At 38.6% G+C, this 24,001-nt stretch overlaps 1 protein-coding gene across 7 annotated transcripts in view; it reads right to left on the bottom strand.

The window, feature by feature from the left end:
* Positions 1-24,001, bottom strand: part of GK (glycerol kinase) — a 77,674-nt gene that overhangs the window by 24,745 nt on the left and 28,928 nt on the right. For 3 of the 7 annotated variants that reach the window (XM_019019750.3, XM_019019753.4, XM_055375539.1), the window contains exons 5-11: positions 14,963-15,039; positions 11,633-11,770; positions 10,019-10,128; positions 9,487-9,553; positions 8,425-8,442; positions 5,428-5,463; positions 4,968-5,035 (exon numbers count right to left, since the gene is read on the bottom strand). In XM_019019750.3, the coding sequence (XP_018875295.1) occupies positions 4,968-5,035; positions 5,428-5,463; positions 8,425-8,442; positions 9,487-9,553; positions 10,019-10,128; positions 11,633-11,770; positions 14,963-15,039 (514 nt within the window). Of the gene's footprint in view, positions 1-4,967; positions 5,036-5,427; positions 5,464-8,424; positions 8,443-9,486; positions 9,554-10,018; positions 10,129-11,632; positions 11,771-14,962; positions 15,040-18,537; positions 18,622-24,001 lie in introns of all 7 variants that reach the window. The other 4 variants (XM_019019751.3, XM_055375540.2, XM_004063953.4 and 1 more) reach the window with 2 other exon arrangements.

The raw sequence follows: 24,001 nt of genomic DNA, 5'->3' as shown, positions 1-24,001 counted from the left end.
CACTATACTGAACAGTTGCGTACGCGTCTTAGTGCAAAACTGATGAGAAGACTCAAGGTACTTAATAAAAGTGAATTCTTAAGTGAGTATACTTAATAAGCAATTAATGAGTATTAGCAAATATGAAGAGACTTCTTTGCTATACTTAGGCCACAGTACACAGGCAAGTATTTTCCTCTTGAATTTTATTGTTCTTTCTTCCCAGTCATCAAGCACATATGGAGCTTTCAGCATTTACGTGATCTACCTCGCCTTCCTCATTGTACATTGTACTCACAGAACACTGTACTGTGTTCACACATACCAGAAAGATGTCTCACTTTTCTAACTTCTATAAAGGTAAAAGTTGCTTGCTCTCCTTCATGACTATCAGATCAGGACTGAGCAGACCAGAGAGGTGTGACGAAGATGGCGCATAGGGGCAGGGGGGTTGACCCCAGAGGAAGCTGTGAGGGAGGTAAAAAACTCTGTCACACCCAGTCAGCACTACTGGACAAATGAGACAGCTATCTCAGGTGCTCTTTCAGAAAAATAAAATTTAATGTTCAAATAATTTTTACATTCTAGAAAAATTGGAAAATACAGCTAAGCTGAAAGAAAAATTAGAATCATCCATAATTTCTTCCCCCACTCTGAAACAGAGATGGGCTTTTCATTGAATTCTGAGCTGACTGTCATTTTCTCCCTGCTGAGGTTGGGAGAAATTAACTAAATTTTCAATCCCAATCTCTCTAACCTCTTACTTGGTCTTGCCCATCACTTATCCCCCGTTTATTTTACAACTTTCATCTGTTCTCCGCTCAGACTCCAAAGAAACATTCTCTGGTCTTACCATAACTTACAAACAAAATCAAACAAAATTCCCAAAATGTTACATAATCCTGTTAACCTCACAAACTATGTCCTTCTCTCACCATTCCTGGATGGTTGTATTTTTGCAAAGCACATGTCTTCGATTTCCTACCTGCTTACATCTCTTTTGACCATTTGCAACCAGGCTTCTATCTTGAGCATTCTAGTACAACTTCACTCTTGAAAGTCACAAAATGGCTGGGCGCGGTGGCTCACGCCTGTAATCCCAGCACTTTGGGAGGCTGAGGTGGGCAGATCATGAGGTCAAGAGATTGAGACCATCCTGGCCAACATGGTGAAACCCCGTCTCTACTAAAAATACAAAAATTAGCTGGGTGTGGTGGTGGGCGCCTGTAGTCCCAGCTACTCGGGGGGCCGAGGCAGGAGAACTGCTTGAACCTGGGAGGCAGAGGTTGCAGTGAGTTGAGATCATGCCACTGCACTCCAGACTGGTGACAGAGCGAGACTCCATCTCAAAAAAAAAAAAAAAAGTCACCAAATGAAGACCTAATTTCTATGTATAATGGTCCATTCTTGGTACTCAGCCTCCATGACCTCTTAGTAATGTTTTGCGCTACTGACCATGCCTCCCTCATAAATATGTCTACCCTGGATTTCCACACTAATGAATAATTTCAGGCTAGGTGCAGTGGCTCATGCCTATAATCCCAGTAGTTTGGGAGGCTGAGGCAGGAGGATTGCTTGAGCCCAGGAAGTTGACACAGCCTGGGCAATATAGTAAGACCCTATCTCTACAAAAAATTTAAAAATTAGCTGAGTGTGGTGGCATGCACCTGTAGTATCAGCTACTCAGGAGGCTGAGGGGGGAGGATCACTTGAGCCCAGGAGGTCAAGGTTGCAGTATGCTGGGATCTCACTACTGCACTCCAGCCTAAGTGACAGAGCAAGACCCTATCTCATATATATATATAACAAAAAATGAATAACTGCATTGTTTTTCTGACTTCTCCATCCCCGTGCCTGCTACTTCTACTTGTGTAAATATCTCCTCTACTTGTATATTTTTTCTTGGTAATTTCATCTACTTCTGTTGCTTCAAAATCCCCTCTATCTAGGGAAATTCTAAAATTTCCATCTTTTTTTTTTTGAGGCAGTCTCACTCTGTCACCCAGGTTGGAGTGCAGTGATGCAATCTCGGCTCACTGTAGCCTCCACCTCCCAGGTTCAAGCAATTTTCGTGCCTCAGCCTTCTGAGTAGCTGGGATTACAAGCACTCGCCACCACACCCAGCTAATTTTTGTATTTGTAGTAGAGACAGGGTTCTGCCATGATGGCCAGACTGGTCTCAAACTCCTGACCTCAAGTGATCCACCTGCCTTGGCCTCCCAAAGCGCTGGCATTACAGGTATGAGCCACTGTGCCTGGCCAAAAATTTCTATTTTTATACTGAACTTATTCCACATTTCCAAATGTGTGCAACATACAGCCTGCCAGCACCACAAACACGCTCTGAACAGAAATTCTTCCACTCGGACCCTTTCCTTACTTTGGCTAAGCCTAACCACAGGGTCCAGGTACCTAGATGACATACCTACTTCCCCTCCCTTTCTCCTCTGCAGTGCCATGCACATTCACTCATGGCCTCCCTCTCTGTCTCCATCCTTCTGAGCCCATGTGCTCATTACCGGGACACTATGGTGGCTTCCTCCATGGCGTCTTGGCCTCTAGTCTTTCCTCACTTTCACCCAAGACTGCTACTGACAACTGCAGTCATCTCTGAACACCAGCTCATAAACCTTCAAAAGTTTCCTATTGCCTATCAAGAAAAGCTCCTTAGCCTGAAATATAGGGCTTCACAACATGATCCTAGCTTTATATTTTTTGTCACTTCCCTACTCTAATGTTCTCTACATTCTCTAAACAAAGTCTTCTATTTCCCCCTATGTATCTTTGTTCAATGTTCCCTGTACCCTCCAATACTGCTCATTTTTCAAAGCATCTCATTATTAAGATAATCTTTTGTGATTTTTCTTTCCTCCCATTGAAACCCAACAGCTTTGCTTCAAAGTTTCTCATGGCACTTGATTCCAGCTGCCTGGAACCCAGATTCCAAGAATGTTTCCAGACTCAGGCTGACTCAGATGCTCTTGGTCATGTAACCTCAGATTACCATGACCTGCAAAGAATTCCCACATCCCTCCTCCTCAAAAAACTCTCACACAAATAATGTCACACTCTTGCATGAGAGCCACTGACCCTGCTAGACTACGAGAACGTTTAATCTAGAAATGTTACACATTCCATTATTCACAAAGGAAGAACTTAACCACTGAAGTTAAAATCGATGAGATAATTAGGAAATCCTCAAGAAAATAACAATTAAATGTAGCCTCTTGCCAGTTGTATGGAAATCTTTTCCATACAGGAGGTAGTACAGTACACAGGTTAAGAACCCTGGCTAAGGAATGACATGGATCTGGGTGCAAACATTGCATCTCCCACTTACTAGTTGTGTGCTGTTGCATAAATTTTTTTCTTTAATTCTCAGTTTCTTGATCTATAAAATGGGAATAATAGGATCTATATCTGGATTAAATGATATCATGTGTTTAAAGCACATGAAACATTATAGGTAACACAATAGCCATTGGCTAAGCTTGTGTTATAATTGTCAGTATTAATTCAGCTTTTGAGGCATATTTAATTTTGTTCATGAATACGTATAATTGGCAGGTAGATTTTTTAATATTTAAAAGATTACCTTGGCCAGGAGCAGTGGCTCACGCCTGTAATCCCAGCACTTTGGGAGGCCAAGGCGGGCAGATCATCTGAGGTCAGGAGTTTGAGACCAGCCTGACCAACATGGAGAAACTCCGTCTCTACTAAAAATACAAAATTAGCTGGGCGTGGTGGCGCATGCCTGTAATCCCAGCTACTTGGGAGGCTAAGGCAGGAGAATCGCTTGAACTTGGGAGGCGGAGGTTGCAGTGAGCCGAGATCGCGCTATTGCACTCCAGCCTGGGCAAGAAGAACGAAACTCCATCTCAAAAAAAAAATAAAAATAAAAATAAAAAATAAAAATAAAAAAAATAAATAAAAAGATTACCTTCAAATAAGTATAGTGATTGGTGGAACAGAAAGAAAGAGTGCCAGATTCAGACTCAGAAGGCATGGCCTTGAGATCTGGTTCTGCTTTTGTGTCAAGGCTATGACCTTAGGCAAGCTCCTTGAGTATCCATTTTCTTATCCTAAAGTGGGAGTCATCTTCCTATTACTCTTAGATATGGGGCTTGTTCCAGATTCTGCATGTGTGAGTAGTAAGAAGATGAGATTGAGAGAAAAATATACCAAATCTCTACTTCTATCATTCTTTCTGCTTCTTGTCAAAGGAGAAACTTCAGATAATGGAGAGAAAGCACAATGCCAGGAAAATAACCTTGAAAATCCCATAAAAATATAACTTTACAGTTAGTGAGAAAGAATATGCCAAAAACTATATATTATGGCTCTTCCTCACTTCTTCCCACCCCTCTCACCACCCCACCAATCTCCCCAAAAAGGCAAGAATACTTTGAACCAAAATTTAGTTTTTAGGATATAAAAGGTAATGAATTTTACAAATTAAGGTTTTTGTTTATTTGTTTGTTTTTGAGACAGAGCTTCACTCTTGTTGCCCAGGCTGGCGTACAATGGCGTGACCTCGGCTCACCGCAACCTCCACCTCCCGGGTTCAAGCGATTCTCCTGCCTCAGCCTCCCGAGTAGCTGGGATTACAGGCATGCACCAACACGCCCGGCTAATTTTGTACTTTTAGTAGAGACGGGGTTTCTCCATGTTGGTCAGGCTGGTCTCTAACTCCCGACCTCAGGTGATCCACCTGTCTCGGCCACTCAAAGTGCTGGGATTACAGGCGTGAGCCACCGCGCCCAGCCTACAAATTTAGGTCTTTATAAGCTTCATCAGTGTGCATATATATGGCATTTCGTATTTTATTTAAAGATATAAAAAAATGGTAAAAAGTGTATATATGCATATTGGAGCTATTAAGCTATTGATTTCCATCCTGGATGAACTTCAAAAGCTTTTCCTTATTCAAAGCACCAAGTAGAAAAAACAAAACAGCATTGGTTTTTAAGTCTGTTTCTTAAACTCACGTATTTTTGGCTTGTCCAATCTGGAAGCACATTTGTCCCACCAATGCAGCAGACTGGTCCCCTAAACACTGAAAGTATAAATGACAATAAAGAACACTGACTAATACAATAGTATTAATTTTCTTTTTAGAAGAGCCATAGGATTTATTTTTCATTTTTTATTTATCAAAGAATGAACTGTCTATTTCGTTGCATTTTCTCCATTTGGCCATTTTCCCCATTAGTTAATACCATTTGTTAATATGTAAGATAATAGGTATGGGAAGGGAGAGTTAAAATTAATTTATTCAAAAGATTCTCAATGGCCCACAGTATGACATGTAAGAACAAGAATTAGCCAATTTTGCAACTTTTACTTGTTTTCCCTAGTTTAAAAAGAGGCACATTGATGAACTAAGAGGAGGAAAGCCATAACATGGGGAAGGGTGGGGATGGGGAGACACTTGGTGATGAAACTTACCCCAGATATTGGCACACCTTCCAAGGCCCCAGCTTTCTAATAAAATTTAAAAAAAGGATTATGAATAGTCACAAAATTTTGGCTCTACTAACATAGCTGCAACAAGAGTGAACACAAGTAGCAATGTGCCAGAGGATGTGGGCAGACAAGACAAAGAAAGCATTTCAACTAAATGAATGATAAAGAGACAGATACTACAAGTATTCCTAGAATGACAGGAAGAGATGTGGCACTGGAGAATGAACATAAAACGTTAGACTAGGAGCCAGTAAATGAGGGCTCTACTCTTGGTTAGTTAGTTAGTATTAATCTACTAGCAGGCTGTTGAAACCTCTCAATACATCACATTATTTCTCTACAAAATGGAGATTGGGCTACGTGATTGCTCAAGTTCATTAGTACTTTGCTATTATTGCCATTATTAAGAAATGACTAATATATTCTTCCAATAGCTATCAAACCAGTATGAAACACATTTATTTTGCAAGGCCATATTTTAGCAACTTTTCTTTCTACTCAAGCTGCTCTAAACACAAGAGTGTTCAGGTACTGTTTATTATTTGTTCATAGCAAACATCTTTCTTCAAATTTAGATAAGCAACAATTTATGTCATAAATACTGGTTTTTATTTTGATCATGATGGCCAGCATTCCAGGAAGAAAAATGAGATTTAAGTGGCTGATTGTAGACTTGACAACCTTAATTTTAAAAAAAGACACATTAACTCAAGGCAATATTTAATGATATTAAGGAATTAGGAGAACTAAGAAATAGGATCCCCAGCCGGGCACTGTGCCTCCTGCCTGTAATCCCAGCACTTTGGGAGGCCGAGGTGGGAGGATCACCTGAGGTCAGGACTTGAAGACCAGCCTGGCCAACATGGTGAAACCCCACCTCCACAAAAATACCAAAATTAGCCAGGCATGATGGCGGGTACCTGTAATCCCAGCTACTCAGGAGGCTGAGGTGGAAGAATCACTTGAACCCAGGAGGCGGGGTTGCAGTGAGCCAAGATCATGCCATTGCACTCCAGCCTGGGTGACAGAGTGAGCCTCCATCTCAAAAAAAAAAAAGTGTGTGTGTATATATATATATAAAACGTGTGTGTGTATATATATATAACGTATATATAACATGTATATATATATAACATGTATATATAACATATATAACATGTATACCTAACATATATAACATGTATATATAACATATATAACATGTATATATCTAACATGTATATATAACATATATAACATGTATATATAACATGTATATATAACATGTATATATAACATGTATATATAACATGTATATATAACATATATAACATGTATATATAACATATATAACATGTATACATAACATGTATATATAACATATATAACATGTATACATAACATGTATATATAACATATATAACATGTATATATATAGAACATGTATATATAACATGTATATATAGAACATATATATATAACATGTATATATAGAACATATATATAACATGTATATATATATAACATGTATATATAGAACATATATATAGAACATATATATATATATAAAATCCCTGAAGTAGGGGTGATGTACTAGGATGAGCACCAGACTAAAGCTTTGGACCTGACTCCTTGGTCTGCCATGTATGAGCAAGTCTCCCAGGCTCTGGGAGCTTTAGATATCCCGTCTGTTAAAGTGAGGGCAAGAATAGAATTCACCTTACATAGCTATGATAATGAAGAAATAATAGCATAAATGTAGAAACCCTTTACAAAACAGAAAATGTCCTCTAGATAGCTGGTATCATTTTATTTCTTTCATGTTTTCTGGTTAATTCAAAACCTGCTATTTTCTTTTCTTTTTTCTTTTTCTTTTTTTTTTTTTTGAGATGGAGTTTCACTCTTGCTGCCCAGGCTGGCGTGCAATGGCACCATCTCGGCTCACCACAACCTCCGCCTCCTGGGTTCAAGTGATTCTCCTGCCTCAGCCTCCCGAGTAGCTGGGAATACAGGCATGTGCCACCACACCCGGCTAATTTTTTTTTTTTTTGAGACGGAGTCTCCCTCTCGCCCAGGCTGGAGTGCAGTGGCGCGATCTCGGCTCACTACAAGCTCCGCCTTCCAGGTTCACGCCATTCTCCTGCCTCGGCCTCCCAAGTAGCTGGGACTACAGGCACCTGCTACCATGCCCGGCTAATTTTTTTGTATTTTTAGTAGAGACGGGGTTTCACCATGTTAGCCAGGATGGTCTCGATCTGCTGACCTCGTGATCTGCCCGCCTCGGCCTCCCAAAGTGCTGGGATTACAGGCGTGAGCCACCGTGCCCAGCAAAACCTGCTATTTTCATTTACTGTATATATTCTTTGAAAATCTGAACCTGGATATTAAGTAAAGGGTAAATTTCATAAAAGGCTTAAAGTGAATCTATAGGAAACCTAGAGGCTATATATCTTGATATATTTAAGTATTACAAGAAGTCTTTGCTTATACTTTCAAAATTAACAAACTATCAACAGGATCTACTATGTGTGTTCAGGCATGTAAAGTGCTCTTTTTTCTTCAGAGGGAGGGACCTCTGATGCTCCTCCTGGAGCATCCTTGATGAAGCATGCAGAAAAAGTAACAGTGCATTTCCAACTAACTGGTCTGGAAAGGTGGTCAATATATCATTTAAAAGACATTTCAAACTGTATCTATCTAACTGCCCTATTATGGTAAAGCCCAAAGCACATCACAGTTGTACTTTATGAGAATATCAGAATCTCTCATTCCAGGAAACTACCTTAGTCTTTTATTTTAGAACATTACTCTTTAAAAACAAACAAGATTAAGTTTTTTTTTAAATTAAAATCTGACTAGAGCTTATAATAATTTGGAAGGTCACGGAAATTCTAGATATATATGTTTAGTAAATGGACTTCTGCTTGTCTAAAAATAAATGGAAGTGCACTGTATCTTTTCCAAATGAATGGGTACATAATTGGCGGGCAACCTACTCACCACGCTATGAGAGATTTTCTATAGTCAGCAAGGGGGAAAAAGAAGGACAGAAGCATAATATTTTAAGTACAAGAGAAAACTAGGCCAGTTCAACGTTTTTTTTCTAACCATCCTGTGAAACTATTTCTCAAGCATCGTTTCTTTTTCCTTGACCCAAGTCAGTTTGCAGACAGCTATGAAATGATCAAAGCACTTTTACTGTAGATAAGCAGTGACTATGGCTCCCTTAAGAAATTCTATGTTGCCTTAAAAAGCTTTATTATAAATAAAACAGTTAAAAATTCTTGCTCAAGCTTCATCCAGAGCACTTAGTGTTCATCTATATTATTATTAACTTTGTAAGTGAAGTTTCTCATATCTTTCATGAAATGTCTAAGCAATACTTTTTGTAATTTATCAGACTTATTCCTGAGTCTTATCATAAATTCCAGATTTTTGTGCTCAAACACCAGTGCAAATCCTCCTAGAGGTTTTCATTCCTGATGTTTAACCACAGACTCTTAATGATGCTAGGCACACTTTTGCTGAAGCTATGTCTTTACTGGATTTCAGTGAAATCAAAAGTAAAAATGTCCATTACAGAAACTAGTTTAATTAGCAATCCCAAATCAAAACAGACTCTTTGCTTTCAGTTTCTTTGCTAAATTTTGCTCAGGCAAAGAATCTAATATATAACATAGCTTGGCCATAAAAAAGATTCAACGGGAAAAAGAACACTACTAAATATGCAGAGTCTCTCCGCTAAATTAAAAGGAGACACCACAACTACTAAACAGTTATTTGGATTCAAAGAATAAATTGGTTCATGCCAACATCTAAAGTTAAGAGTATCCCATCAATTCTTTAAAAATAATAATACTCAAAGAAAAACCAATTAAAGTTTATAAATGCAAATCCATTGATAAGAAGGACTGTAAAGTTTTTAAGTTACAAAACATAACACAGTTGACTTTTGAATTATGAATAGTAAAGTTGTTTTGTAATAAAAAAACTTTAATTATTAGGTTTTTTTTTTGTTTTTGGTTTTTTGGTGTGTTTTTTGTTTGTTTGTTTGTTTTTTACCATTAGGCCATAGATCTCAGAAGAACTCCGGACATTTGGAAGAATTTCCATTGGAATTCCAAAAAATCTGAAAAACAAGAAGATTGGGTATTTAACACTGTTTTAAATAGACATCTAGAAACATTTATATGTATTTAAATGCAAAAAGCATAAATAACAATTAGAAATGGATGTTTTTGAGCATGGAGTTAGATAGCAATAAATACGTAAGCCAACAGAACATAGCTGTATTCTTAGATATTTAACATTCTAACTTTATGCAAGCCAATCAATAAAAATTAGAAAGCACACAGAAACCAAAGTACTTTTATAAAGGAACCTAAACTTCCGTGAAGAGTAATTAATTTGGCCTGTTTATTATAAATGCAATAATAGTCTCTCTTTAAAAAACACACAACATAGATTTGCATATTGTAGTTGAAATATCAACAGTTAAATTTTGGTGCTCCACTGACATCTGAAAATATTAAGATTTCGGTTAGAAATAGGTAGTGTATTGGGAAAACTATATTTGGAGCAAAACAGAACTTACTCGCAGAGTTGTTTATCCCATTCCAAAGAATGAATGTTGAAAAGCATAGTCCTACTTGCATTTGTTACATCTGTACAGTGGACACCTCCATTGACTCCTCCTGTCAAACTCTAGGCAGAGTAAAAAAGTCAGGTTAAATTTGTACTTATTGGCAATTTAATTTACATATTGTTAAGGGTCATAATCAGCAGAGCACATAAAGCAAAAGAACGGAACATTACATTTTTTTACCTTCTTTTTTCTGTACTAAGTCTTTGAAATCTGGCGTATATTCCATGCTTACAGCAAACCTCAATTTGATCATGTTTCAAGTGCTCAATAGCCAAATGTGGCTAGTGGCCACCTTATCAGCACAATTCCAGTTACTTGTTGGATAAATAAAAAATCGGTTTTGTTTTCATCCGATTATGTTGAGAAAACTCAGAGTCTTATTAAATTCGGCGAGATGAAATAAATGGAAATATCTGCCTCATAAGGATTATTAGAGAATTGTGCGTTGTTGTTATCTCTTTGTTTTTTTTTGTTGTTGCTGTTGTTGTTTAAATAACAATTCGCATTATGCTGTCTACACTCACCTAAGCATATATCCTGAAAGGAGAGTTTTAAACTTTCTTTCTCAGGTGTACCCACATGCCTGAACTGAAGGCACTGCTGCCTTCCTTTACATGGAAGCAATAAGAGGTAGGAAAGGAACAAAGTTCAATAAACAGTATCCAGTGGGATATAGCCAAAATGTGCTCCCTTGAGTCTCCTGCAGCTCACAGTTTCCACATCTTGCCTTACTCTGGTTCGATGCAATTGTCAAAGGTACTCATTCAACTGTGACTGACACACGTGAAAATGGCTGGCCATGAACACAAAGCACATTCTGCCCTGGCCAAGCACATGGAGAGGTGAAGAAGGTGCCTCTTTCTGATATGGGTTCTGAAAGACCTGCTCTGTGGATCTGGCAAGTGAGAGTGGGGACAATATTTCCTTGACATTCCCTTGAATGTTAAAAAAGATCATTACATACTTACTGAAATATTTACAAATAAAATGAAATGTCTGGCATTTGTTTTAAAATTATCTGTGGGGAGAAAGAATATGTGAGTATAGTAGAAATAAGATTGGCCATAGGTTGATGATTGCTGTGTATTCAGCTTAGGCAAAAAGATTCTAAATAGAAATTTCCACTATGATTTAGTTTCATATTATGGCTTGATTATACAAGAGACAGTTATGTAATGTTGAAAGCAAAAGATAAAAGTACTCTAGGTATTTTATCCTGCTAAACAGTTATTCCGTCTAAGACATGGCTAGTGGGAAAGGAGTATATAACAGACAATAGGGAAAGGGTACCTAAATTACTCATCCTAAAGATAATAGATATTAGATACAGTTTTGGTAATTATCCTTCATTTTCACTGAAGTAAGACAAGAAAAAATAAAGAGGAAGTAGGCAAAAATGCTTCTCGAATGGAAGCTGAAATGTTCTCCTGTTGCTTTTTGAGTGGTTTTTCTTCATAATGCTGCTAATTAAAAAGTCTGACCTGCTAGTAGAAACAATAGGCAAGGCAGTGTAGAAAAAATTTCTGAAAAAATTCTCCATATATCCATTATATTTAAACATACCCAAATAAGCCATGAATCAATAGTCCCAAAAAGAGCTCGTTTTTCTTCAACGGCCTTTTGAACTTTTCTCACATTGTCAAGGAGCCAACGAAGTTTCACTGCACTGAAGTAAGTGCTAAGTGGAAGGCCTGTCTTGGACTAAAACAGTTGTGAAGTTCAGTTAGCAAATGAAAAGTGTAACAGTTTAAAACAAAACCACCAAACAAAAGAACTCAACAAATCACAAAATATTCAAAGACCCTGAAGGCAATCCCATAGTATTATGAATAAAAATACTTTTCCTGTCTCATGGCACAGGAAAGCATATTCATGAACAAAGATTAGGGTGACATGTTTACAGTTCAAAGGGCATCCACGTAGCAAGGTAAAGAGAAAATTAAATGGCACAACATCCTGTAATTAGATAGTGACAATGTAGATGTTGATTTTTGCAATAAATTAGTATTGTATGTAGAACCTAGCCCAAAACTATGCTGTTTATTTTATATTCCATAAAAATGACATTTAAACTATTAAAAACCAGAGACTATACCAAATCATAAACTAATGATCATAACCAGAAAACTTTTAAAACAATAAGACTTAATAATATATTTTACATATATACACACACAAGTTCAAATAACATAACATGAAATTAGTAGACACTAAAGTAGAGCTCAAAGACATGCCAAATTAAAGCAACACAGGGCCAGGTGTGGCGGCTCATGCCTGTAATCCCAACATTTTGGGAGGCTGAAGCAGGTGGATCACTTGAGGTTAGGAGCTCGAAACCAACCTGGCCAACATGGTGAAACCCCGTCTCTACTAAAAATATAAAAATTAGCTGGGCATGGTAGCACACACCTGTAATCTCAGCTACTTGGGAAGCTGAGACAAGAGAAACGCTTGAACCTGGGAGGCAGAGGTTGCAGTGAGCTGAGATTGCGCCACTGCACTCCAGCCTGGATGACAGAGTGAGACTCTGTCTCAAAAAAAATAAAAAATAAAAAATAAATAAAGCAACACAGAATTTATCTAAAACAGCAGTTGCCTAAATTTAGCAAATATATTAAACAGAGGGAATGTGAACTGAAGAAAGATTAATGGGTAAAAATGAAACACATATGTGCTTACCAATCTTCCTTGAGAATGGGTCAAACTCAACTCATTTGTGGTTAGTATATTAAACACTAAATGTATATAAAGGCTGATTAAAGTTAACTAGTTAAGAAAATACGCCAGGCGTGGTGGCTCACGCCTGTAATCCCAGCACTTTGGGAGGCCGAGGCGGGCGGATCACGAGGTCAGGAGATCGAGACCATCCTGGCTAACATGGTGAAACCCCGTCTCTACTAAAAATACAAAAAATTAGCCAGGCATGGTGGCGGGCGCCTGTAGTCCCAGCTACACAGGAGGCTGAGGCAGGAGAATGGCATGAACCCGGGAGGCGGAGCTTGCAGTGAGCCAAGATGACGCCACTGCACTCCAGCCTGGGCAACAGAGCGAGACTCTGTCTCAAAAAAAAAAAAAAAAGAAAAAGAAAAAGAAAATACATACACAAAAATAATGCAACTATGTTTCCCCTCCCCATCTCTATTCTTATTTATCACCTAACTACAGAAAGTGATAACTTTTTCCCTCCTATCTCATATGAGTATGGTTTTGTAAGAAAACTCAAACCAAAGGATTTAATACTTTAATGCAACCTGTAAATTAAAAATCTTAACTCAAGGTTTTCTAGCTTTCTTTAAAAAAAAAATCAATGCACAAAAATAATGGAAGGAGGCCGGGCGCGGTGGCTCACGTCTGTAAACCGAGCATTTTGGGAGGCTGAGGCGGACAGATCACCTGAGGTCAGGAGTTTGAGGCCAGCCTGGCCAACATGATGAAACCCTGTCTCCACTAAAAATAGAAAAAAAATTAGCCGGGCTTGGTGGTGCTTGCGTGTAATCTCAGCCACTGGGGAGGCTGAGGCAGGAGAATCACTTGAACCCAGGAGGCAGAGGTTGCAGTGAGCAGAGATTGTGCCACTGCACTCCAGCCTGGGCAACAGAATGAGACACTGTCTCGAAAAAAAAAAATGGAAGGAGATATTTTATGGAAATATTATTCAATTTGAAGGAACAAGGGTCATCCCAAAAGATGACCTGGGAAGATCTCACAAAGTCAATAGCGAGGTAGTACATAATATCTTATTTTCATGATGGGGGTAGAAAGTGTAAAAGTTGCCTAAAATGACATCGGAGAGAAAAGCATGCATCCCTCGAAGCAGATTGCAGCTGGAGGTGAGGATGAGGATTGGGCAGGGTGATGAAGGGAACAGAATAGAAAATGATTTATTCAGGACAAGTCTGAAGTTATTGTGGGGGGACGGAATGGTCAGATTACTGCAATTAATGGGATTTCAACAATAGTTTTAGAAGAAAATGATACAAGCATCCCACTGACAAATAAAAATGGGATAAACAACAACAACAACAAAACACAAAAAACAAAAACAGAAAAAGGGAACTTCCTTTTAGATGCTAGAAGAACTTGGCCTTGACCTTGCTAAAAAAAATTCCTCGCCTATTTTAAAAATTCACTCTCCCTTCCTTTATGTGAAGAGGGATCTATATAAGGACTGAAAATTAGGCAGTTTTATTAGCCTTCTTCATATGAACAAAGTGGAAGAGGGGTTCAATAAAGGGCTAGAGTGTCTTTTACTTTCTCTCTCCCTGAATCCAGATGCTTAAAAACTCAAAAGCAGCCAGAACATTCTTTGATGGGCAGTAGAAAAAATGGGGATAGATTTGGAAAACATAGTTCAATTATAGAAAGCACCCCTCCCACCAGCACTTTGGGAGGCCGAAGTGGGCGGATCATGAGGTCAGGAGATCGAGACCATCCTGGCTAACACAGTGAAACCCCATCTCTACTAAAAATACAAAAAATTAGCCAGGCATGGTGGCACGTGCCTGTAGTCCCAGCTACTCGGGAGGCTGAGGCAGGAGAATTGCTTGAACCCAGGAGGCAGAGGCTGCGGTGAGCTGAGATCACACCATTGCACTCCAGCCTGGGCAACAAGAGTAAAACTCCGTCTCAAAAAAAAAAAAAGCACCCCTTCGGAAGTATGACTTAAGCCACTGGGACGCATTATAATCTCTTCCAGCCTGTCAATTTTGTGTTATTATTGTTCCAATCCACCACAGAGCAAGAAAGACGGGAAGGTAAAGACTTGAGTTGGCCTCAATTATCCGGGAAAAAGATTCTATAAATTGTATCAAATAACTATTGTACCATAAGATGCTTCTTTCTAGTGAAATCTGCAAAAAAAGAAACATAGTATACTTCTGAAGAAATTCTTACCTTGACAAAGTTATTATTTCCTGGAATTCTTTTACTAAGACTCTCAACGGTAGACTGGGTTCTTAGATCAAGCCACACTATAGACCAAAATAAAATAATATACATGAAAAACTTCATTTAAAAAATAAGAACTTACTGAAATCACTATCAAGGATAAAAGACTGATTAGTTTCTATAAGGAATTAAAATGCTATAGCTTTTAAGAGATAGAAATTAGAAAATTAGAAATGAATGGGCATATTGTTAGATAAAAATAAATTTATGAGAGGATTTAAAGCTTTTATGCAAAATTACAGACCAAGTTAGGAGAATAATACAAACCTTAGAGTGCTTATTTTGTATTATTTTTATAGAACAAAACTACAAAAAATATTTGGAATATAGATTTTCTAAGTACACATGAGGCCAGAGAATATCTAAAAGCTAGGCAGGCTAGTTGGTAGCACAAAATGCAAAACCCAGGATCATCATACCATATATAAAGTGTGCATCTTAACAAACTAGGGAGCAATTTGTGACTAAGACAAAGTAGATAACTTGATTCTGTTATTCAGGAAACAAAAGATTCTGTCTGTTATGTATGAAATGCTTATTTACATTGAAATCTTTCCAAGTATGCTAGACCCGGAATCATTAGAATCCTTTTAAAGGCACCATTCTTTCTCTCTGCTGGAGTATAAAAAAAAAATCTCAATTTTAATGGATCAACATTATCTTTACTAAGTAGCTATTATCTACTTTCTAACCCCCTGGTGGAAAGGATTTCTGTTTTGCTTCATGTTAGTAGGCTTGAGGAAGAGGAAACATTAAATAGTACATAAAGTAATTGTGAAAGGCAGCCAATAGAATCAGCTGAGCTTTATTTGCCAGATTTAAGTTTTGTACTTAAACTTCGATAACTTTTAATCTATTTGTGGTCATTTGATATTTTTAGGACACTGACTGCTCAGATACCTCCTGAAAAGACTCAGTTTCATAGTCTATTTAAAGGACTCCAGGGAAGACTATACAAGCTTGCCCACTACCACATATTTGAATGCTAGCAATCATTGTGTAGTTTGGTTAACTCTTCTATATTACTCCATTCTCTTCATTAAAAAGCAGTTATTTCCTGTAGTAAATTTTAATCAATTCTTTCTAATTACTTATGCTGTCATTTCCCTGGAGGGCCCTGCACTTCATTTTGACAGTGGCTACTTTCCACAAGACTTAAACTGGGGACTTCAGGACAAGATACGGGTTTCTGTAGGTGGGAAAAGCAGCAAGAAAAGACTCACCACAACCAAGAAAACAGGAGGGAAAAGAGAAAGACCATGAAAATAGATGGCCTATAATAGGTAACATCTGCATTTGCTGCCCAGTATCTACTCCTCCTGCATCTGTTGGGGAGAGGTATTTCGAATTCTTTTTAGGAAATCGTTCCGCCCTCATCCTCAGCCATGTAGTGTACCTGAGATTTGATCTTACTCCCAGCTCCAGGAATGGGTCTGGGCCCCAGTGACTGGATCAACAGACAACATGTGGTCAAAGAGATGTGTGCTCTGTCTGCAAGAGTCTCTCTTCTCAGCTGACCTTGGCAGTGTGTGGCTTGGGCCTGCTGCCCTCATGAAGGGGGAGTTGAATATGCCACATCAGGAGCCATCCCAGAAAAGGCAGGCTTGAGGGGGATGCAGGTGATACTGTCTGAGTCTGGAATCAAACAGCACCTGAACTTAGCTACCCTTGGACTGCTGCTTCCATGAGCAAAAGAACTGCCCCCTGCTTTAAACTTCACTTAGTTGAAATAGAATTTTCTATTATTTATACTGTGATTGATACAAGCCATTAGTGACATCATCATGGAGGTGGCAAGATCTCCCATGCCCAGGGAACAAGGGCAGTCTACTTTTACACAGTGGCAGTACTGTATGACTGTAACAAATGTGGACCTTCCTTACAGGTAAGCAATCCTAGCAGGTGTTATTGGCTCACAGAAATAACTAGAAAAAGTAGAAGAATTAGAAAAGTTTTAAATCTATGATAGGTAAAATTAACAAGCACATCTCAATACTCAGTGTTTCAAAATACAGTGAGCTATGAGTTTAAAAATGAATTTAGTGAGTTTTGATTACCTACTTTAAAAATTGAAATAGGATGAATTAGAATGGAAAATATCAGAGTTCAGTGCACTGGGTAAGATAAATATTGATTTGTGAAACTTTTGTTTTAGTTATGTGGATTTGCTGGATCATTATGTAAAATGTAATTCTTACCAAGGGGCATGAACAAATACATTTGAAAGCTACTACCCCAGGCTTTTTTGGTTAACGACTTAAAATATTCTAGACCAGTGTTTTTTCATATTTTAATGGACATAACATTCACAAGGGAGCTTAAAGATGGGCTCCATCCCCATAAATTCTAGGACAGTAGTTCTGGGAATGAGGCCCAGAAATCTGACTTTTAAATAGGTGCCCCATTTTGAGAAACACTGCTAGACTTCACAGCAGTGGTTCTTTCCTATAAAGCATACCAGGACTACCTGGAAAACCTTAAAATTCAGGCCCTACCTTGCATGATTCTGGTTGCAGGTCTAGGCAAGGCCTGAGCTCTGAGCCTCTGTACTTTTGTTAAAAGTGTCTCAAGTAATTCAGTATAATACTAAAACATGAGGACCTCTTTTCTTTCTCTCTGTCTCTTTTTTTTTTTTTTTTTTTGAGACAGAGTCTCTTTCTGTCGCCCAGTCTGGAGTGCAGTGATGCGATCACGGCTCACTGCAGCCTCCGCCTCCCGGGAGAAACTCTTTTCATCTTTTCAAGAGCATATTCTTTAAAATACTAGGTGTGTTCCAATTATATGTTAAAAAAAATCTAAAGAACCCCCCAATAATCAGATGGTTCCCCAAGTCCCAGTGGCCCAGTGATTCTATTGCTCCTTGGCAAGGACCACTTAGGCACTTTATTCCTCACTTGAAAGTTTGCAGTTATGACTGACAATAGTGGTAAACACAGAGTTAAATCCTTACCACAAAGAATCAAAACACTGGATGTGAAATCAGGGAGACCAAAATTCAATGTTTGGCTTTGCCACCAATAAACTATGTGATTTAGGCAACTCATTTTACCCTTCTTGGTCTGGATTCTCTAAATATAAAATAAGGAGGCTGGACTAGATGGTCTCTAAAGTCTTTCTCCTTCCATTGTTCCATGATCATAGAAACCTGTCATAATAATTACTGTGTTTTTATAGACAGACATTAAGGCAGTTAGAATACATGGAATGCATTAGTAAAACTGGAGAAAAATATCAGTGGTTGGTACACTACCAAGCAATTCACAAATGCTCAAAATTAATTGAATTAAGAACAAAAAAATTAGAAAACTCATTAAAGAAGCTAAGATGGCAGAATTAGATTTGCAGAGAGACCAAAAGCCAAAGAGAAGACTCCCAAGCTGGAGGACTAAGCCCCTTGTGTAGGTAATCTCTGAGAACAATCAAAAGGAATGACAGATCCAGATCTGGCAGCAGAAGTCAATTTCCCCCAACATATAGGACTTGGGAGGCTGGGAAGTGAGCAATAGCCAGAGCACCAATACCTGAGGAAGTACCAGGAGCTGGAACTGAAGAGCCAGAGGGAACAACGGCAACTGGAACTGAAGGGCCAGGAGAAACTGGAGCAGCTGGAGCATTAGAAGAAATAAGGGCAATTCATGCTAGAGATGGCCAGGTTCAAGGTCTCTTGTTGACCATTTAGGAAATGGTAGATCACTTGGGCAAGTTTATCAGAATGAACACTTTTTCTACACATTGGTGTAGAAAAAGAAAAGGAAGAGGCAGGGAGCAGAAAGGGAACAAAGGAAGTCCAGTATGAATCTCTGATTCAATAATATTTCCATTTGGATGAAGACCAGGTAAATACCTGCTTCTTGTTTAGGATGACTCTTCTCTATCTGGCAACATATATGCATCCTAATTAGAAAAGTGGCTCAGGTGGTAACTGACTACTCATTCAACCACTAAATTGAAATGACGGATGATGTACTGAGGGAGCACAATCCTAGAGGATGTTAGAAAGGAATGGCAAGGAGCATGCTACAGTCTGTGTTGTGGCCATCTACACTAAGACATGAAAGGGCTGCTTTGGGAAGGCAGGTCCCCAAGAAAGCACTTTCCTGGTAAGATAGCTGGGAGTAAAGGGCACCTCCACAGAAGGGAGCAACGTGTCTAGAGGGAACAGGGGATTGCTAACTTCCAAAGTAATTAGGAAAAAAATAGAAGGAAAATTGATGCTAGGGAGTCCAGAACACTAGACAGCCCACTTCTAGAAGGTATGTCCCTCCCCTTATCTACACCAAGTAAAGCAGAATTAAATGGTCAAGCCCATCAAATAAGTAAGTTAATAAAAATAACTTGGATGATCTGAACTTATTTGTATTAAATAAAGTCACATCCAATCTGTCTGGTAGATTTAGTTTGTTCTGGAAAAAAAAAGTTTGAAGAGTGAAGATAAATGTAGTTGCCTCAATCCCCATGGGCTAGAGTTAGTGACATAGTAACAAACAGTACAGAGGAATAAATTATTTTTTAAATATTTAGAATAATAAAACCTCATAACTTTCCAATTTTTCATTAGTCATGACAATAGAAGGAAAAACAAAATAAAGTAAAAAAAAAAGCCCACTAAAATCATCTAGCTGATTTCCATTTGACTAGAAACAGGCAAATAATAAATCTTCTCTGAGATGGTCTGTCATGAGCTGCTAGGGTGATAGGAAGTGAGGTGAAGGTGAGGCTCCAGGTTACGGAACACATCCTAAGCACAGACTGCTGACAGTTATACAAAGTGTTATTGGGTTGTTTCTCCCACAAGAGACATGATAGTAAAACAGGTTTAGTTATGGCATTTTACTATTTGTCAAAAGCTAAGCTATTAATTAAGCTGGGTAAGTGGTCATTTGCAAGGTGGAAGAGACTATATTGATGGCTGCCCCTCACCTGATGACATTCTCAGAAACAGGTGGGGCCAAAAGTAAAACAGAGTTGGGAAGGAAAGATTGATTTACATATATGCCAAAAGGCAGGGGCTGAAGCCAATTTCATCTCTTGGGTATAAAATGCCAAAATATCAATGACTGACTTGAGTGTGGGTGATCCCAGGTAGGCTCTGCATTTCCCCTAGGAACACCTATCATGTATAAACCAATCATTTCATCTGGCATTACTGGATGAAAAAGGCTATCAGCCAATTCAGAACAGTGGCCCTAGCTAACAATTACTGAAGCCTTATAGTCCGTCAGGCCCTGGCTTAAGTATCCTACATGGATTAACTCACTGATCTACACCTGAAGTCTATAAGGTCTACACTTTTCATCTCCCCAGTTTAACTGTCAAGGTAACAGGCACAGAATGGTAGGAAGTGGAAAAGCTAGGATCTGAACCCAGAACCTGAATCTAGAATTAAACCTCTAGGTAGGTATAGCCATGATGACGTCACAGTCTTAACGGGATAAAAATAATTATTAAAGATTGGACAACTCAAAGTTGAAAACTAAGTCAGTTTCTTTTTATTTGGCCAGATTTGAATAATTCAATCACTGCAAAATAAATACAGCAGTATTTCTTTACCCAGGATTGAGGGAGATGTAAGGTTTTCAAAGAATCCTGTAATAATGGAATTTTTTTAACGGAAAACAAGTGGATCTTAATAAAGCTGAAAATTCTAGATTTTACAAAAGTGAAAAACCTTCTCCCACAAAGAACCAATTGAAAAAAAATAATACTTTTAGCCGGGCGCGGTGGTTCAAGCCTGCAATCCCAGCACTTTGGGAGGCCGAGGCGGGCGGATCACGACGTCAGGAGATCGAGACCATCCTGGCTAACACGGTGAAACCCCGTCTCTACTAAAAATACAAAAAAAATTAGCCGGGCGCGGTGGCAGGCGCCTGTAGTCCCAGCTATTCGGGAGGCTGGGGCAGGAGAATGGCGTGAACCCGGGAGGCGGAGCTTGCGGTGAGCCTAGATGGCGCCACTGCACTCTAGCCTGGGCGACAGAGCGAGACTCCGTCTTAAAAAAAAAGAAAAAAAATACTTTATTGTTTAAAGTTAAGTGTGCTTAGGCGTTTTAGGTGGTTTGTCATCTACGGTTTTCTTTTCTGCTGATTCTTTGAAACATAAGCCAGTTCCAGAAAAGATAAAAGGATTGAGCTCAAGGTTCAGATCTCAACTCATGATCACATAGGTTTAATAACTGGCCCAGTATTAACCGGTATGTTAAAAAAATGTAAAAACAATAACCAATCTTTAAAATTGCAACACTCTGCATAAAGAGTTATGTGTGCCATTGGGAACTTTAAATACAACATCTTAGAAAAAAATGTTTGCACTACCATTTAAATATAGAAAAATGTTTGAGGGACAACGAAATATTTTTTGTGGGTGGTTTTCTTTAATATCCTAAAAGTGTTAAGCCAGGGACTCTTGCCTTGCTGGATTAGTCCCTACTGTGAATGCTTTTTTTTTGAGATGGAGTTTTGCTCTTGTTGCCCAGGCTAGAGTGCAATGGCGCAATCTCAGCTCACTGCAACCTCCGCCTCCTGGGTTCAAGTGATTCTCCCGCCTCAGCCTCCCTAGTAGCTGGGATTACAGGCACGCGCTACCACACCCAGCTAATTTTTGTATTTTTAGTAGAGACGGGGTTTCTCCATGTTGGTCAGGCTGGTCTCAAACTCCCGACCTCAGGTGATCCGCCCACCTGGGCCTCCCAAAGTGTTCGGATTATAGGCGTGAGCCACCACGCCTGGCCTATGAATGGTATTTTTATATTAAATCAAGAATTGTGCTCTACAGAAAGCTACCAGAGTGAGGGTCATATTGCTCTATACTTACCATACATACCAATCAACTGCAGTGGTGAGTGAGCAAACTTGGCCAATTAGGGGGAAATACAGCTAGGCCATTCTAGTTCGGACAGAACATTTCCCTGGTAGCATCAGTAAAATGTGTGTGTAAACATACTAAACATCACTGATTCAAGCCTTCTCCCGCTTCACATTTTAACTACTTGGGTAGTTTTGTGCTTCTTGGTCAGTTTAGTCTGTGGCTTATTTACTTTTTCAATAATAGTTAGAAGACAACCAGTTATGTAGACCATTAATAAAAGCTGCTTTTGGAAGGAAAAGGCTTAGAAAAATGGGTGGGTAGAGGAAACCCCGTGGAAGGGAATATTGAAGATAATGCTAAAAGGGAAAGAGAGAAGTACCAGGAAGACTAGGGCAACTGAAGAGAGGCAAGAGAGAAGCCCAAGGCCTGCTTTAGTTCCAGGGCCACAAAGCTCTTGCTGATCCACCAATGAGGTCATTATTGTAAATGCCTGCATCATGGCACAGTGGCTGGAAAGCAGTGATGCAAAGTAACACTTTCCCATTTTAGATATCACATTAATGTTTACCTTATTAATCACATAATTAACAGATAAATTCTAAAAATATATAGAACTTGTAAATTAGGCCATCTCTTCCTCAATGGACCCATTTAAATTTTTTTCTGTTTATAATTGTATCTGATAGAAAAGATGTCAATAAACAAACACACCTTTATTGCAAGCAAAAACAAATAGCCCTTCTCAGTCTTTACCTTCATCAAGCCTATGCCGTGGCCACCAATGATATCCTGAAGTTCTCCTATCTTGGTTTTTCTGTTACCGTAGTGGGGGTGAGTGAATTATTGCTTATCAAGTGTCCCTGAGCCATAAAGAAAGGAGGCCACATAGAAGTTTTTAAAAAGGGAAATATAAGGTGCTCCTTTCATATGCTTGTTTGTAATAAATATTGCTCATCTGGCTGGGTATGGTGGCTCACACCTATAATCCCAGCATTTTGGGAGGCCGAGATGGGAGGATCACTTGAGGCCAGGAGTTCAAGACCAGCCTACTCAACACAGCAAGACCCTATCTGTATTTAAAATATATATATTTATATACAGCTATATATATATATATGCATATATCATCTGTTGTATAATTTAGTAAGACAGAAATAAAGAGGAGAAGGACAGGCCTAGAGTTACAGAGATTTACAAGAGAAATAGACAACGAAGGAAGAAAACATACAAAGAGAATGCTATGGACTGAATGTATGTGTCTCTTCCAAATTCGTATGTTAAAATCTTAACCCCTAATATGATGGTATTAGAGATGGGACCTTTGAGAGATAAATTAGGCCATGAGGGTGGAGCCCTCATTAATGAGATCAGTACCCTCATAAAAAGAGAGAGCTTACTTTCTTTTTATCACTGTCTGCCATATGAGGATGAGAAGACAGTCATCTGCAAACCAGGAAGAAGGTCCTCACTAGACACCAGATGGGTAAGCACCTTGATCTTGAACTTCTAGCTTCCAGAAATGTGAGAAATAAATTTCTAATCTATAAGCCACCCAGTCTATGATATTTTTGTTAAAGCAGCCTGAACCGAGACAGAGAAAAAAGTATAAAACCTGCAGACTGTGATATAAACAAAGCAAAAGAAGTTCAAAGACAAATATACGTGAAAATCTCATTGTTTCCATCCATCCTACCTTGTGTTGCTTTAGAATAAAACTGCTAAAGATTTAATATTATGTTGATATTTTCAACTGAAGACCTACATGGAGATATGACACTTTAGTGTTTTCCTGGATGAAATAAAACTGAAGGCAGAATCTATCCTTGTCTTTTCTTAGTGGCTCTCCTCCTTTCCTATTTCCCTTTCTCCTTCTAGCTTCCAAACTCCTATCCTTAGTTTCTGTAGCAGAAAGTCAAGTACAAGGTCTTCCTGGTTTGTCACTATATGCCAAGGGTTATCACAAAACCTGGAACACAGAAAGGCACCTATTCTTTCATTGAATTAATTTTATATTAATTACTATAGTGAGTTCATCCATAATAAATTGAGATTATCACATCTATGTTATCAATTTTCAAGTCTACATTTGGAACCATCTAATTTCTCATTGCCCAGAATTAGCTTCTATTACAAGTTCAATACTCACCTTGTCGAAAACAAGGCCATTTTTTCTCTCAGGTT

The sequence above is a fragment of the Gorilla gorilla genome, chromosome X, assembly GCF_029281585.2.
Source record: "Gorilla gorilla gorilla isolate KB3781 chromosome X, NHGRI_mGorGor1-v2.1_pri, whole genome shotgun sequence".
NCBI classification, from domain to species: Eukaryota; Metazoa; Chordata; class Mammalia; order Primates; family Hominidae; genus Gorilla; species Gorilla gorilla.
This window is presented reverse-complemented; position numbering and strand designations above follow the sequence as displayed.